The sequence below is a fragment of the Pelophylax lessonae genome (assembly GCF_965119305.1).
Source record: "Pelophylax lessonae genome assembly, chromosome: 6".
In the NCBI taxonomy this organism is placed as follows: domain Eukaryota; kingdom Metazoa; phylum Chordata; class Amphibia; order Anura; family Ranidae; genus Pelophylax; species Pelophylax lessonae.
Window position 1 is genome coordinate 203,983,894 of NC_138773.1, and position 17,611 is coordinate 204,001,504.

General features: G+C 39.2%; 2 protein-coding genes across 2 annotated transcripts in view; both read left to right on the forward strand.

The window, feature by feature from the left end:
• Positions 1-17,611, forward strand: part of LOC309558932 (uncharacterized protein) — a 754,545-nt gene that overhangs the window by 418,436 nt on the left and 318,498 nt on the right. The window lies entirely within an intron of this gene.
• Positions 1-17,611, forward strand: part of LOC309558934 (carboxypeptidase O-like) — a gene marked incomplete at both ends in the record, with an annotated part of 74,891 nt that overhangs the window by 2,473 nt on the left and 54,807 nt on the right. Inside the window, 3 exons of the mRNA XM_082262031.1 lie at positions 5,081-5,156; positions 9,353-9,477; positions 15,558-15,672. Of these exons, the coding sequence (XP_082118157.1) occupies positions 5,081-5,156; positions 9,353-9,477; positions 15,558-15,672 (316 nt within the window). The remainder of the gene's footprint in view (positions 1-5,080; positions 5,157-9,352; positions 9,478-15,557; positions 15,673-17,611) is intronic.

Here is a 17,611-nt window from a genome sequence, read left to right on the forward strand (position 1 = left end):
AAAGCAACTGGGAGATAAGGACAGAACAATGTCACCTTAACCTAACAGGTGTTATTTTATTGAAGGTTGATACTGAATATTTAAAATAGCTATTAAAGTAATAAGAACATGCTAAAGCTTATACTAAATTGTAGTGGCTGGGTTAACATTAATACAAAAAATGCAAAATATAAAGTATGAAAAATGAAAAAACGTAAGCTTTGATTTAGAGTGAACCATATATAACCAAACACAGAAAATTTACAATAAAAAAAAAAAAAAATAATAATAACAATATAATCAAATGCATAAACGCTGATTCCTTCAGGGAATATTCTCACTGTTTTTGTTAATTAGCAATATATAGCTTCCAAAATGTCACTCTAGGTTTTTTATTACTCTCAGGTATTTTCTCATGACAGTTTTACTTTAATTGATGCTTGCAAGGTCAACATATTTTTGAAAATACGAGATATAATAAATATGAATACCTACAGTATATTTTCGCTCTGAGGTCACCACTGTGAGATTTGTGATAATCTGGGAATTTATTAATCAAACATACTCTGACCCTTGACCTTTCAGTGCATTGCCCTTTGGATGTTTACAACTGCTTGCATTTTGTTCCATCTTTTGCAGACTGTAAGTGGAATCAGTCTGATAAATTATCACTTAAGCTCAGGATAGTTTGTGATAATACATTAAAATATAACATTTAAAACCACATTGAAAAAACACACATATTTAACCCTTTTGCTGCCAGTCCCTGTGTCCACATTTAAACTCAGCTGGCTGGACCATTTTTGCAATTTTTCCATTGCTTTTTTATTTTTCCCCTTACAGATTTCAGGGTTTGTAAAAGACCCTCCAAACCATCATTTTTCTGAAAGCACATGAACAGTAGAATAAAATGAAGGTGCTACTGATTTTTAAGGCCTTGTCATATTTGGGCAAATTGTTTATCAAATCAACATGTTCACTAAAAATACACTAAAATCATTGTAGAAAGAACAAAAAGAGGGTGCAACAAATAAGTCAATAAAACACCAACCTTGTGCATTACCCAAGTGGTGTTTTATTGATAAAAAGGAAGGAAATATACTCACAAACACAAATGTCATTAAAGTATATCCAGTCCACAATAGACACAAAGCAACCAGGTCAACAGGACAAAGTCCAGCATGCCAGGGGACCGTCCAAATGACTGACGCGTTTTGAGGGAAGATTCGCTCTTCCTCAGAGCCAGTCTACCATGTTGCATTAACACATTTAATAAATAGTATGAACCTTGTCACATGGTCATGGAACCTCACCCCAAAGTGGGTGGGGATAGAAGTTGTATAGAGGTTGACCACACTGTTGTGCATGAAACTGACAATGTCAAATTTAAAAAAAATCCATACAAAAAATGGGGGGGGGAGGAGGGATGAGAAGGGGCTTGCAAATCGCATCAGATTACAATAGCACATATAAGAAAAGAGGAGGGGATGTAGCACATACAAAAAAGGAGGAGGGGGTGGCATACCCATTATTGCTGTCTGTCCCCAATTGTGCTGGCTTATGGAGGAGCTGTGTAAGCGGGTTCCTGTAACTTCAAATGCTGCATGTGAGTACACAGTCTGGAACGCACGCTGTGCGCTCTACCCACCACTCCCTGCATCCGGTGCATGCCGGACATAACCTCTAAAGAGCCCAATCAAGCAGCTCAAGTGAAGCCATTGGGAGGTAACAACTGTGTTAGCGCATGCCCTCCCTGCAGGAAGAATGGCAAACCACAGTGGCCCCAAAAGTGTAACACCAAAAATGCCGAAAGGGACACTACTCCATCAGCTACAAAAAAGAAAGAAAGAAAAGCCATCTAATCTCTCTGACACGTAGCGCCTCACAAAAGAAACCCAAGCATTAAGGGCAGTCCCTAAAACTATTCCACAGAGGGGAAAAAGGCTTTGGACATATATATATACAGTATCTCACAAAAGTGAGTACACCCCCTCACATTTTTGTAAATATTTTATTATATCTTTTCATGTGACAACACTAAAGAATTAACGCTCTGCTAAAATATAAATTAGTGAGTGTACAGCTTGTATAGCAGTGTACATTTTCTGTCCCCTCAAAATAACTCAACACACAGCCATTAATGTCTAAACCTCTGGCAACAAAAGTGAGTACACCCCTAAGTAAAAAAGTCAAAATTGAGCCCAATTAGCCATTTTCCCTCCACGGTGTCATGTGACTCGTTAGTGTTACAAGGTCTCAGGTGTGAATGAGGAGCAGGTGGGCACAGTTCATGAATTACTTGACGGGGTAAATTCTACCATCCATGCTAGCAATGTGACGTTTGCGATGCCAAGAGGGAATCTTCCCTCAAAATGCGTTAGCCATTTGGAGGGCCCACCGGCATTCTGGACTTTGTCCTGGTGACCTGGTTGCTTTGTGTCCACTGTGGACTGGATATGCTTTTAAGACATTTGTGTTTGTGAGTATATTTTCTTACTTTTTATCAATAAAACACCACTTGGGTAAGGCGCAAGGTTGGTGTGCCCTCTTTTTTGTTCTTTCTACAGTGTCTTCATTGGGTTTCCCCTGACCCCAGGGGGGTAGCAAATTATGTGCATATACCCGGTGCCATAGAGCCTCACCGCAGCCACATCACTTTTGAGTGCAGGAGAATTTGTTCACTCTTTCTCACACTAAAATCATTATTAGGAGATAAAAATATCTACAAACGTCCTGCTAAATTCCTGCACAATTCCTATAAAAGCTCAACCTGTATTGAGTTCATAAATAACAAATATTTGTAAATGTTAATATGGGCCTTTTTGCGAAATGGTGAAAATCGAGCTTGCGCAAAAATGTAAATATCATTTGTGGGAGCAGCCATTACCAACTGAAATCCAACCGCCGGCTCTAAAAAATGGTACTGGGATGATGCCTCTAGCTGCAGGCATCACCCCGGTACAACCACTTCATGCAGCCATCGTAAGGGCTACGTCAATTCGCGGGAAGTGGTTAATAGAGGTAGCCAAGTGGAAACCCAATGGGGACATCTCACAAGGCAAAAAGTCTTTGTAACATACCAGAGACAGGGATAGACTGAGCAGACCATTGCATTTGCAGGGGATGACACAGACAGTAACTGGTGAGCAGACAAAGATTCTGTAAATTTAGTCAAGGAGTTAATCAATTGAGTAATTAATATACCTTGAGAAGACTCACTCGGCTGCATAGGCCCTGAGTGGATAGGAATGACTGGAATGTTCTCCTCCCGTGTGGGTGGATTTCCTGCTGTAGACCTCGCTAGGGATGCTGAAGGCTGAAGAGACACCGCTGTACCCAGCCTGGATGGAATGGATACCTGTGCTGACATCACCCTGGAAACCGATAAAGCTTGCCTGCAGAAGGAGGAGCCGACCTACCTGAGGATGGGGAGAACCTAAGCTGCCCATGCCCCTCACAGCTGCAAATCAAGGATGGTGAGAAAGCCTGCTTCCCCTTCTTAAGCCGCCAACCAGCACACTGGGCCCACAGGACGACGCTTTCTTCCTCCTCTAATGGGCGGTCCTTTCCCTCTGACTCCGGATGCTCCGATGGGAGACTCCACTAACGCCTGCGGGCAGGACAATGCTGGACAATGGTAGGTGCTGCATTCTGGGGTTGCTCTAGCTCTTTCAAGGGAGACCCGATGTTCATCCATCTCCACCGCCAGATTGCCTTCTGTCAGCGCCAGGCACCGCCGCAGCCACTCTTCCCCTCCTTCTGATGCTACCTTCTCTAGGACCTTCCTCACAAGAGTCTTCATGTCCTGTCACAGCTAGCGAGATCCTGTATTATAGCTCTAGTATTATAGCTAGTGGAGCTCCCCAAGCCGATCCAAAACAACTGCGGGGAGATTTAGTCATGCGGGGCCTTATATAGCCCCCCAGAAACACGTGCAGGAATATTCCAGAAGGAAACATGTTTCCCGCTTCTAATTCCCCGTGACCAGTACCTCAAGATTTAAAGCTATACTAACCCAAAATTGAATTAATTATTTTAGTTAAAGCCTGTGGCGGCCACAATCCCATGCCGTGGGCCCTTGAGTCGTGCCCACTTATCATTCCACTTAGATGCAACACTTTGCCCTGATATGTTTCACCAAGAATTGAATGTTCGTTAATGACAATCATGCTTTTAAAAAAAAAAAATAATGAATGATGTGCAAGGGGATCCCTTATATGGACCCCCTTGCACAGAGCAGGTAAGTTAACATGTTTGTTATTTAAAGAAAAAAACAAACCTTTACAATCATTTTAAATCAACCAGATACTTTGGCATGTAAAAACATCTCACAACTCACTTTATCACCTATAGTAGCTATATTTTTGGTTCAGCTGCATTATCTACAAACTGAAATGAAATCTCACTGGTAGCCATTGATAACAACTCAACAAATTCTTCTAATCAAAACACTATTCACAAGCATGTATTTCGTTTAGGTGTGGAATTGTTATTTAATAACTGCAAGCCTTTATTTCTCATTATTTTTTTTATCTCATCCACAGTTAATTATCTCGACCCAGAGGCAAAAACCCATGCATCAGTCTTTGTAAATTGCCTTTCACATAAAAAATATCACAAAAAAATGTGAGGGCTTCTTCACATCCTGTTTGCAGTATTATACAATAAGATGCACATAACACTGTGATTTGCAGTGCCATTCATTTTCAAAGACATCTCAATGCAATCAATACAGTAGTGTGACAACACACCCACAATGCAGTGCATCACAATGCACCTGCCAAAAAAAAAGTCGTGTCTGATTTTAACTGCATTTTAGTGTATTAGGAGCTCATTGCAAATTAATTTGACTGCACTACTGCAACATATATTAATGAGCTACACAACCCATGTTAAAATGTTTATTACAGAACCACTTAGATGTAAATGACCCTGAGTGAATTAAAAACATAACTTTCATCATAAAAGTGAGCAAATTACACATGGTAATAGAAATGCCACATGCTTCTTTAAAGAATTGACAATTTTGTCCAATAAAATATAGTCCTTTTTTTCTGTGGCTTCTGTTGGTGAATCACAAAATACAATAACATTTTTACAGAGATCAAGTGCTCCAAATCATTCCACAGACAGCAAAGCATGCTGAATATCTGCAGGAATTGACCAACAAATGGCAGGTAAGTAAATCTCCTTCTACTAAGTGTTACAGAACCAAATAGTATACATTTAATATTGCAAGTTCAATATATTTTTAGCCCTGTTCATCAATTGTTCATCGCATTTAAACAGAATCAAATTCATATAATTTTTTTAACATATTGCCATTAGTTTACAAGCTGAGCATTACAAGGAAAGTAAACCCTTGAGTCTTACTTTTTATCTGCTGCTTAGCAGAGTTTGTTTTGTAATATCACAGAGCATCTCCTAAAACATTTGAACTGTAATCTTCCACTTAGAGCAAAGTATCATAAATGTAACTTACCGATGCATCGCAAAAAATTAGAATATTATCAAAAAGTTAATTTATTTCAGCAATTTAATTCAAAAAGTGGAACTCATATATTTTATAGATGTTACACACAGAGTGATATATTTCAAGCATTTCTTTCTTTTAATTTTGATGATTATGGCTTACAGCTAGTAAAAACCCACTATTCAGTATCTCAGAAAATAAGAATATTACATAAGGCCAATGAAAAAAATTTGATTTTTAACCACTTGCCGACCGCCGCAAGTACATATACTGTGGCGGTCAGCCCCTCACAGGCAAATTGACGTATCGGTACGTCACTAGCCTGTGAGGCTCTAGGGAGCGAGCACGTGCCACCGGATGCATGCTCCCGCTCGGTCACAGACCCCCCGCGCGTGTGCCCGGCAGACCCAATGTCCGCCGGGCACTCGCGATCATCCGTTACACCAGGAGAAAGGCAGACGGCTAATGTAAACAAGCCGCCTGTCATTCTCCCCTGTGTAGAAACAGTGATCATACGGTTCTACTATGTAGGACTGTTGATCACTGTTCTTACACCTGAAGCCACAGCCAATCACAGTTAGAATCACACCCCTAGGGACACACTTAACCCCTCCCTCTCAAAAAAGTTAACCCCTTCACTGCCAGTGTCATTTTACAGTAACAGTGCATATGTATAGCACTGATTACTGTAGTAATATCACTGGTAACCCCAAAAGTGTCAAAAATGTCAGTCAAGGGTCCGATCTGTTCATCGCAATGTCGCAGTCCCACAAAAAAATATCGCAGATCGCTGCCATTACGCGTTAAAAATAAACAACAAAAATGACAAAAATCTTTCCCTTAGTTAGTAAATGCAATAACTTTTGCGCAAACCAATCAAAATACGCTTTTTGCGATTTTTTTTTCTACCAAACATATTTAACAGAAAACAAATTGGCCTAAAATGTTAAAAAAAATGTATTTTTACATTTTTTCTTTTTTGGGAATTTCATATAAAAAATGTGAAAAATATTGTTATTTTTGCAAAATTGACGCTCTTTTTTTGTTTATAGCGCATGATCAAAAAATCACACAGGTGATCAAATACCACCAAAAGAAAGCTCTATTTGTGGGAAAACAAGGATGTCAAATTCGTTTAGGTACAGCGTCGCACGACTGTGCAATTGTCCGTTAAAGTCACGCAGTGCCGAATCGCAAAATAGGCCCTGGTCAGGAAAGGGGTAAAATCTTCCGGGGCTTAAGTGGTTAATAAAGAAATGTTGGCTTACTGAAAAGTATGTCCATGTACAGTATAGTATGCACTCAATACTTGGTCAGGGCTCCTTTTGCATGAATTACTGCATCAGTGCAGTGTGGCATGGAGGAGATCAGCCTGTGGTACTACTGAGATATTATGATAGCCCAGGTTGTTTTGATAGCGGCCTTCAGCTTGTCTGCATTGTTGGGTCTGGTGTCTCATCTTCCTCTTAACAATACCCCATAGATTCTCTCTGAGGTTTAGGTCAGGCGAGTTTGCTGGCCAGTCAAGCACAGTGATACTATGATCATTAAGCCAGGTATTGGTACTTTATGAAAGTGGGGGGTGTCATGGCGCTCTTCTAATATCCCAAGGTGATACAAGGAATGTGGGTGGATGGGAGGGGGGGGGTTATGGGGCTGCGTGGGGGGTAACAAAGTTTGGTACTGTAGGGAAGCTATAGTCCGCGGCAGCCGGCTGAAGCGTGGAGAAGCCCTGAGAGATGCAAGAAAGGAGAGAGCGGCGCCAGCTTAGTATAGTACAAGTTTATTTAACACTGTTAAAATTGGTGACTCACTGTCCGAGGTTGGGTGAGACCGGTACACAAAGACTGTTAGGGTCATCCATCTTCCTCTTCCAGGATAGTGGTCATAGGAGAAGGTGGTGAGGTTCCAGAGGTATAGCCGAGCCGCTGTGGGGCTGCTAGTTGTCACTGGCCGCTGCGGAGCATGCACAACAGGGCTCCGGCTGCCGACTTCTGATCCCTGATGACATCACTTCCTGGCAGGAGAAAAATAGGGGTTGCACGCATTCAGAGCATCCGTGCTCCTTCGTCAGGTCTCACCCAACCTCGGACAGTGAGTCACCAATTTTAACATTGGTACTTTAGACAGTGTGGGCAGGTGCTAAGTTCTGCTTGAAAATGAAATCAGCATCTCCATAAAGCTGGTCAGCAGAGGGAAGCATGAAGTACTCTAGAATTTTCTTGTAGAGGGCTGCACTGACTTTGGACTTGATAAAACACAGTGGACCAAAACCATATGACATGGCTTCCCCAATCATCACGGACTGTGGAACATTTTGCATTTCAGTTGGAAATCAAGATCTCAGAGTCTGGAGGAAGAGTGGAGAGGCACAGAATCCAAGTTGCATGAGGTCCAGTGTGAAGTTTTCACAGTCAGTGATGATTTGGGGAGCCATGTCATCTACTAGTGTTTGTCCACTGTCTTTTATCAGGTCAGTGCAGCCCTCTACCAGGAAATTCTTTAGCATTTTAAGCATCCTTCTGCTGACCAGCTTTATAGCTGATTTAATTTTACAGAAGGATTTGGAACCTGCCCACACTGCCAAAAGTACCAATACCTGGTTTAATGATCATGGAATTACTGTGCTTGATTGGCCAGCAAACTTGCCTGACCTAAAGCCCAGAGGGAATATGTGGGGTATTGTCAAGAAGAAGATGAGAGACTCCAGACCCTAATATGCAGACGAGCTGAAGGCCGCTATCAAAGTAACCTGTGCTTCCATAACACTTCAGCAGTGTCACAGGCTGATCACCTCCATGCCACGCCGCACTGATGTAGTAATTGATGCAAAAGGAGCCCTGACCTAGTATTGAGTGCATACTATACTGTACATGGACATACTTTTCAGTAAGTCAACATTTCTTTATTAAAAATCCATTTTTTTTTTTATTGATTTTATGTAATATTCTACTTTTCTGAGATACTAAATTTTGGGTTTTCACTAGCTGTAAGCCATAATAATTTAAATTAAAAGAAAGAAATGCTTGAAATATATCACATCTATATAAAATATATGAGTTTCACTTTTTTAATTGAATTACTGAAATAAAATAACTTTTTCATATTCTAATTTTATGAGATGCACCTGTATATAGTATTAATGATAAAGATGACCACTAGGCAAAACTCTTAATACACTTATAAATGGCTACATAAAACATGTTTTACATTATTAGAATTATGATAGAAGTGGCATCTTTTTCACGACTAAAAAATTAATTTTTGACTGTGGTCAAAGCATTGCTTTTTTGGTTGACTAGTTGCTTATCTTCACAGGGGTGATTTTGTTTTTTGTTTTTGTGTTTTTGTTCTTTATCAGAATATAAAAAACTGAGCGAGTTTCAAAATAGAAAAAAGTGTATTTTTTTATTGTTGGGGGGTAGCCTTTAGGCTCGGTTCACACTTATGCGATGCGGGAAGGCTGCGAATTTGCAGCCTGTTCCCACATCGCAAACGCACCCCTGGCAGTTCACACTGCCATATGCGATACGCTGGGGGTGTCAATGAAATCTTAACGACACCCCCAGTTTGATCGCATATCGCAGTGCGATCTTGCAGTTCGCACAGGATCGGATCGCACAAGTGTGAACCGCTGTGCGATCCGATCCTGATGCGGCTGCAAAAAACGGTCCTGTGGGTCTTGGCTGCGGGTGCGGTGCGAATTTAGCCATACAAAGTGTATGGCTAAACTCGCACCGCACAGCCGATTGCATGTAATGAAGGAGCAGTGCGCTTCGACATTACATGCGATCGCCGCAGCCGCACATGTGTGAACCGGCACTTATTGTATACAAAGATAAATTATGTGTGTAGGGTAATAGACTTACTCTCTTACTCTCTGTGCATTTTAATTTCAAGCTGGATTTGTGGAAGCCAAATGATCCTGAGAGAATTCACGCAGGACGAGAAGTCCATGTCCAGATACCGTCTTCTCATCTCAATGATATAAAAAATATACTTCTCCAACATAACATTCCATATAGGTAAGTTCTTTTATTTAAAGCATGTTTGGGGAAAAAATAAATAAATCTTTACATTGCGAAGCAGAGGTCTATAAAAGATCTGTTCATCCTTAAACTTACTGCACTGTCGAAGCCTACAATGATAATTTCTTGGACTCAATTTAAAAGTGAAGGGCTCATATGATATAAATTTTGTTCTACTGTAAAGGAAAGGATCAACAACTCTTTGCTGAAAGACATTCCAGCAAGTTGAAAAATCTCTGTATGTGACAAATAGCACTGCTCAAGGTGGAAAGCACCACATGGGCTTAATATACCAAAGGAGTTGATACTGTCAGCTTAGCAAATATAATGTTCCTTTAGGGTAGGAAATAAGCTGGAACTGTGTTTATGTTACCTACACAATTATGAGCAAAAGAAAGTAACAAATTCAGGAGTTTGCTTATGATTTAACGATTAAAGTGAGTGCCGCCTCAACTTTTTCATCAAGTGAATATTTACTATGCTTAGTGAACAGTATTCAACCTAGAAAAAAGCTCTTAACAGAGCACGACACTAGGGCAGTCATCTAAAGTGATGCCTGAATCAATATAGATAATGTCACCCTAAGGCTCCCTGCAAAGTAATCTATGTATATTATATAAAAATATATGCACCGATGGAGAAGTGTCTTGACAGGATTTATATATTTGACATGCTTCTTTCATGCCAGTATAAAGACAAGAGACTCATTTTTGCACTGGGACTTTAGATCTAGATTTGGGAGTTAGACCTCAGCTTTTCCCATAAATGATCAGGAATTATGTTTATTGAATTTTAAATCTCTGGCTCTACAAAGATTTCACATACATTGTTAACATATATACCACCTGCTAGATTGGTGTCGGCCGGGGATATTCAGCAATATTGAACTGAGATCATCATGGCCTGTGTTAAATTGGTTACAACTATTGATACTAGTGTTAGAGTAGTGCACTATTTTGTGTAAGCAACAATATATGATAATTATAAACCCATGATCGTGTTACAATTACTACAACAAAAAGTCAGAAAAAACAGCATAAAATAGGAATGAAGAAATAATTAATTTAAAAAAATGGGGTTAGTGCCAAACATGCACCATGACTCAAAAATGCCAAAAACAATGTGGATAAAATAATCTCATAAAAAATTTGAAATATATTTACAATCTAATTGTAATTTGTGCTGCGCTAAACACATAAGCATTATAATGTGAATAAATTATCACAAAACTATGATATTAGTGCACAAAAGACATTGTAGGTTATTAAATGCAATTGCAACAATTAAAATATATGTGAATATAGTAAAAAAATTTAAGAAAAGCCAATTAGGTCATATATAGTGTCCAATATGCGTACAACAAAAAAATCCATGCAATAAAGAATGGAAAAGAACAGAACTGTGTCCAAAACAAAATCCTCAATAATATTGTGACATTTTTTGGGTGAAAGATTCAAGGAGCCACAAGTCCCAGTAAGTTTTGTAGTTGTCACATCCACAAGAAGTGTTGAAGATGAAAACCACCAGTGTGCAGGTCACCACAGAATTTAAATAGGTTGACAGCTTACCAGATCGAGTGGGTCACCCAAATTAATGAGTAGACCTATATGAGCTTATAGATGGTAATGCCAGGAACGGCCACAGGGTGTCGCCGCACCAAACAATTCAGATCAGGTATCCATATGACATGTATAAAGAAATTGATGACAGGGACATAGCGTAATTCCATAAAATACAATCCATTTATTTAGTTTAAAACATATCAAACTCACATTTCAGATGAGTATCACAGACATAAAGAACAATGGGCCAGCAGTTAGAAGAGAAAAAACATCTCCTGAAGCATGGCAGATCATGGAAGCTGGCTGTTGGGGGCGTGGTAGCATCACGTCTGACTCACCCAACCGGTTTCGTCGGCTTGACGTCCCTGTCATCAATTTCTTTATACATGTCATATGGATACCTGATCTGATTTGTTTGGTGAGGCGACACCCTGTGGCCGTTCCTGGCATTACCATCTATAAGCTCATATAGGTCTACTCATTAATTTGGGTGACCCACTCGATCTGGTAAGCTGCCAACCTATTTAAATTCTGTGGTGACCTGCACACTGGTGGTTTTCATCTTCAATACTTCTTGTGGATGTGACAACTACAAAACTTACTGGGACTTGTGGCTCCTTGAATCTTTCACCCAAAAAATTTCACAATATTATTGAGGATTTTGTTTTGGACACAGTTCTGTTCTTTTCCATTCTTTATTGCATGGATTTTTTTGTTATACGCATATTGGACACTATATATGACCTAATTGGTTTTTCTTAAATTTTTTTTACTATATTCACATATATTTTGATTGTTGCAATTGCTTTTAATAACCTACAATGTCTTTTGGGCACTAATATCACGGTTTAGTGATAATTTATTCACATTATAATGCTTATGTGTTTAGCGCAGCACAAATTACTATTAGATACCATGTGGGAGTTTCTTCTATGATTCCTATGTGCTGCTTCTTTGTTTTTTGATTTACAAGTAGAACATCATATACTAGCATGGAATTTTTACACATTCACCAAATATATTTACAAGTAGTGAAAAAATATTGATAATAATGAGGGAATGTTCTTCCAGGTATAAGAATGATAAATCCGTGAGTCTTTAAACAGGCAGTGTTTCTTCAATAACAAACTTCAGTGCTCACTGTACAAGATCCATCAACGTGCTATCCACATTTGAGTGCAATGCGCGCTCACCTGCAGCACAATGGTATTGTGCAGTATATAATCCTATTTGGTACCGTGAGTGGCTTCAGCTCCCCAACTGTCTGACACGGATCATAGTAACAAACAGGTTTGACGTCACTGGCTCCTCCTACGCTTTACATCACTGGTCACGTGACTTCTTCAGGACCCTGAGGAAGTCACATGACTAGTGACGCAATGCGTAGTAGGAGTCAATGACGTCAGATTTGTTTGTTACTACGATCCGTGTCAGACAGCCGGGGAGCTGAAGCCACTCACGGCACCAAATAGGGTTTATCTGATTGGATTCCATGCAATTATTAGCCTCTTAAAATGTGAGTGTACTGGATGAAGTTGTTTTCTGTTATTGAATGTGTTTTTCAACATACTGCACTATGAAATCGCTTTGTTTGTCCACATACAATCGTGGAGCTTTTCCACTCTGAAAAAGGAGGTGTCAAAGCAAGTTATTGGACTCCCCCAGGTGGATTGGGTAATTATATACTGCACAATACCATGGTGCTGCAGGTGAGCGCACATTGCACTCAAAGGTGGATAGCAGGTGGATTGATCTTGCACATTGAGCACTGAAGTTTTTTATTGAAGAAGCACTGCACGTTTCAAAGACTCCTGTATTTAGCATTCTTATCACTGGAAAAACATTCCCTCATTATTATCAATATTTTTTCACTACTTTTATATATATTTCAATTTTTTTATGAAATTAGCTTTCCACATTGTTTTTGGCATTTTTTGATTCACGGTGCACATTTGGCACTAACCCCCTTTTTTAAAATTAATAATTTCTTCATTCTTATTTTATGCTGTTTTTTAAGATTTTTTGTTGTAGTAATTGTAACACGATCATAGGTTTATAATTACATATTGTTGCTTACACAGAATAGCTCACCAGTCTAAGCGCCCATTCACACTGGCGCGACACGACTTGCTGGGGCGACCTCGGCGCGACTTGCACGGACTTCATATCATTGAAGTCAATGCAAGTCGCCTCCAGGTCGCCCCAAAGTAGTACAAGACCCTTTTTCTAAGTCGGAACGACTTGTGTCGCTCCTATTAGAATGGGTCCTGTGCTAATCAATGGCAGGTGACCGACCGCGACTTGTCAGGCGACCAAGTCGCCTGACAAGTCGCGCTAGTGTGAATGGGGTCTAACACTACTATCATTTGTTTTTTCAAGTACTTGATTTAGTGGTAGCAGCACTTCATTCATTTATTTAGTAACATTCTCACATAATTTTTATCTTTGTGGTTATACCACAAGCTAGCCATCCATAGCAGCGGACCAGTGCCTCCAAACTACACAACTACTACTATGGTTCCCACTGTTGAGGTTTGTCTTCTAAGCCTGGTAGACCCTTTGGCTCACACCAAAGATATTCATACCATGCTCACCCTATTTTTTTTATGCCAGGAAACATATTATACTCTCCTAAAAGAAGGCCTCTGACCATCATTATCTGCCTAGAAGGCTCTAATATACCACTTGGCGATGTAGGTGTAAAGAGCATGCATACGGATTGAACTTATGTTCAACCCAAACCTAAAGCATGTTCATACCTAAAGCACAATAAAGGAAAGAAAACATTTCAAAACAAGGCAGACTCTTCAGCAATAATATCCATGGAGATATAAGTAAGTCTGATCAATTGGAAACATGGTTGAAAAGGGAGGTTAACCACAGGAGGCTCCCAACTGTCCCTAGTTTAAAGAGGCTGTTCCTCTTTTGGTACTAAATCCGTCTGTCCTGCTTTTTTTTTTCTGTTGTCATTCTCTTTTGTCTGATGTATAGGCCTATATAAATAATGGATTTGCCTTTTACCTTTAATCCATCCTCCAAAATATTTCATTCTGCATTTAAAAAAGCCAGTGTAATGGAAAATAGGTGGTGAGGAAAAGCACTTTAACTAATCACTTTTTGCCTATTACCTTTTTCTGGTCTGTATAACTGGCAGCATGTTAAGTGTGTGTCCTTTAGTTATATACTTTGTGCTAAAAGGTGCCCCTCTTTTTGGAAAGTTGTAAGGTATTGGTTAGCTAACGATAACATAAGGAATGGTTAGATCCTCTGGGTGTTTATTGCTATCTTTTTACCATTTGGAGACATTTTTTTGTTCCTTTACCATTGACGCTCAGAATATTACCATGAGTTCAACCTTTTCATTTCCATTTTTCTTTGAAAAATTTGCCCTCACTGGAAAAAATGTTGAATATTCTTCTGGAGACAAAGTGACTAGGTCCCACATGGATTCTCCACAGATGCCAATAACAGTAACACAGAGGTTCCAGTTCTTCCCCAATGTTTTGTTTCAGATAGAGTTTCAGTTTAGTTAAATGTTAGCCACCCACCATGGTTTTTGCCTTGTGAGCACTTCCATAGCTTTTGTCTTTACTTCTCAGTGTTCTGTTAATTTGATAAATGACTTTTAATGCAATACTATGAGCGTGAGGACAGTAAGATAACAATAGGGGTAACAGAAACACTATATACTCGTCATGTATCTATAACAATATTTCCATTTAAAACAATAATCCTTTTATACAAAGAAAATATATTTTTACAAAACATGTAAGCATCTATCTGAAAACTTGTCAGCACTTATCTAGTAATGTTCTTTCATTATTCATGTTATCCTTAATATCTGTGTTATTGGCTGCAGCTTATACAAAACCCTAGACTTGATTGGGTTAAATTGAGTAGGAGCAATAGTCAGATGACTTTATAATGTGCATTGAAATTCTTACAGCAGAATTCCAGTTCTTTTTTTTTTGGGGGGGGGGGGGGTAACAAGTGTAATAAGCTACTTCAGGTGAAGAATATCCCATGCCCAGATCGCTGCAGCTTACTGTGGAAATCATCGTTTCAATAACACTGGATATGACAGACACTGGTTCTTTCATTGCTACAGCTGAGAAGTTCAGTAAAGGATCCATTTTTGCACTCCCCCCCCCCATCCTCTCCCCTCATCCATTCACAAGAAGCCTTAAATTATTTTCACAGAATGCATGACGATCTGTGATTGGACAAGTGGAGATCTCCCCTTGTCTGGATCAGTATCTCCCCTTGTCCATTTACAGAATGCCTTGAATTCTTTTGAAAGAGTGCAAGGCTTTTTGTAAAGGGATTATGTGAAAGGGATAGACTCAGCCCTTTACTGTATGATCAATGAAACTTCTGCAGGTGTGCAAGAAAAGTGTTGCCTGTAGTGTTAATAAAGCTATAGTTTCTACAGCCAAGTTTCGTAATCTGGGCATATGACAATCTGGGGTTCCCCTTTACAATAAAATCATAACAAATTTTTTTTTATCTTTTTAGTGTATTGATTAATGATGTACAGCAATTGATAGATGCGAAAACAGTCTATAATAAAAATATGAAGCCTATGTCTTTGGACACTTTTGATTATACAAAGTATCACCCTATGGATGAGGTAAGAAGAGAATTTTCCTTTAATAAGCTATTTCTAGTTTCTACTGTAAAGGATTAGAAGGTGCAAAGTTGGGAAATGTTGCAATGAAGCATGGACTGGACAGGACACTAGGATAGATAGACACTGAAACAAATACTGGCAGATGACAAGCCAAGGACTAGACTAAGGAAGAGATTTGGGAATACAGAGGCAAAAACTAAACTGACTAGAGAAGGGATTGACAGATGATGGATGGACCAAATATCAAAGGAAGTGGAAGAAGACAAGTCACATAGTGAAATGTTAGTCTCAGGAATTTCAAAGTTGACAAGATTTTCAGGTGCATATGTACAATGGAAATAAAGAAAAATGCACAATTTAGGGTAGACCAAGGAACCTCTTCATCCCTCCACAAACAATACCTATACCATTTCACTAGCCAATGGCATTGTTAAAAAAAAAAAAAAACGAAATGGCCCTTTTACTTATATTAATGCATGTTCACATGCTCTGGGCTGCAGGGTGGAAGAGTCCTTCTCGGGTCCCTGTGTCACTGCCTGAGAGATTTTAACATTTCCTTTTGCCTGTGCATTACTGGATCCCCAGGCACTACTCAGAGAAGAAACTCTGGTGAGAAACATTTGAGGGCACACTTAGGTGTGTGGAAAAACAGTTTTGGAACTTTTTAAATAAAAACTTTGCTGAATTGTTCAGATTGTTCTGAGTGAGGAATGCACAGTGCTAAGTATAAAGGGTTTTTATTTTTGAGCTTTAATCCAGCCAGATTCTTTCAAATATACTCTAGTGTGTTCTAGAATTTTATATTAACATAAGTATTATGGGTAGTGTAGAGCTGGGCCACCACACATGCTTATAGTGATATTGACCCTGGTGCAATCCATAAAAAGTATGTAAAACATGAAGCAGGTAGCAGGCACACTCAGCGAGACTTACAACAGGAGGAATTTTCCAATGCCAATGTTTTGGCGGGGCACAGCCTGCCTTTCTCAGGACAAATCAACATATTATTATTATACAGGAGCTATATAGCACCACCAGTTTGTGCAGCACTTTATAAAATTAAGGGAGACATCGCAATTACAATACAATTCAAGACAATAAAGTTAGGAAAGCCCTGCTTACATTAAGGGAAGGGCAAGTGATACAAAAGATAGTAATTATGTGGGGATGGGTTGTTTGAAAAAGTTTCATTCAGTTGTTATTTAGAGGTGGGAAAGGCTTGCCTGAAGAGATGAGTTTTCAGGGATCACCTAATGGCAGACAGAGTATATGATAGCTGGACGGTTTGTGGTAGGGGGTTCCAGAGAAGTCCTGGTGTCACAGGGCATTTTGGGTTTTCCTAAAGACACAGCACAGCAGAAGTCGTTAGGTTTGGACTATCACTCTCTAGCTAAAATTCCATACAGTCCCCTAAACAGATCAGACAGGAAAGGGAAAGAATGCAATCAAGCGTGAGCTTAAATTTGAGCTTGAGCTACTGAGCTTTGTAACAGGCTTTTAAATGAAGTGTCTAAGAATAGATATGTAATAACATATAATGTACTAGCTGGAAATTCACATAAACAATCATATGCAATTTTCACATTTACGGAACTAACAAAATATATACAAAATGACTGGGGGACTAAATGTGGCTTTCAATCTGGCCATGTATTATAGCTGTCAGTAGGACACATGAAAGTATACTTTGTCTAATATATATACATACACATTTGTCTGACACACATACTGTTTTGAGAAAAATATCTCACAAATGTTTGAAAAGTATCACTCAGACTACAGTATCCCACACCTTCATAGTTCTCTTGTTAACATATATGTGATTCCTGTTTACAAAATCCGCTGTCAACTATATGTTAATTCTCATGTTGTAACACCAATTTTCTGTTAATCATCCTCTGCTCCAGACTGTATGAACCAAATGCTGTTGAATTTTTGT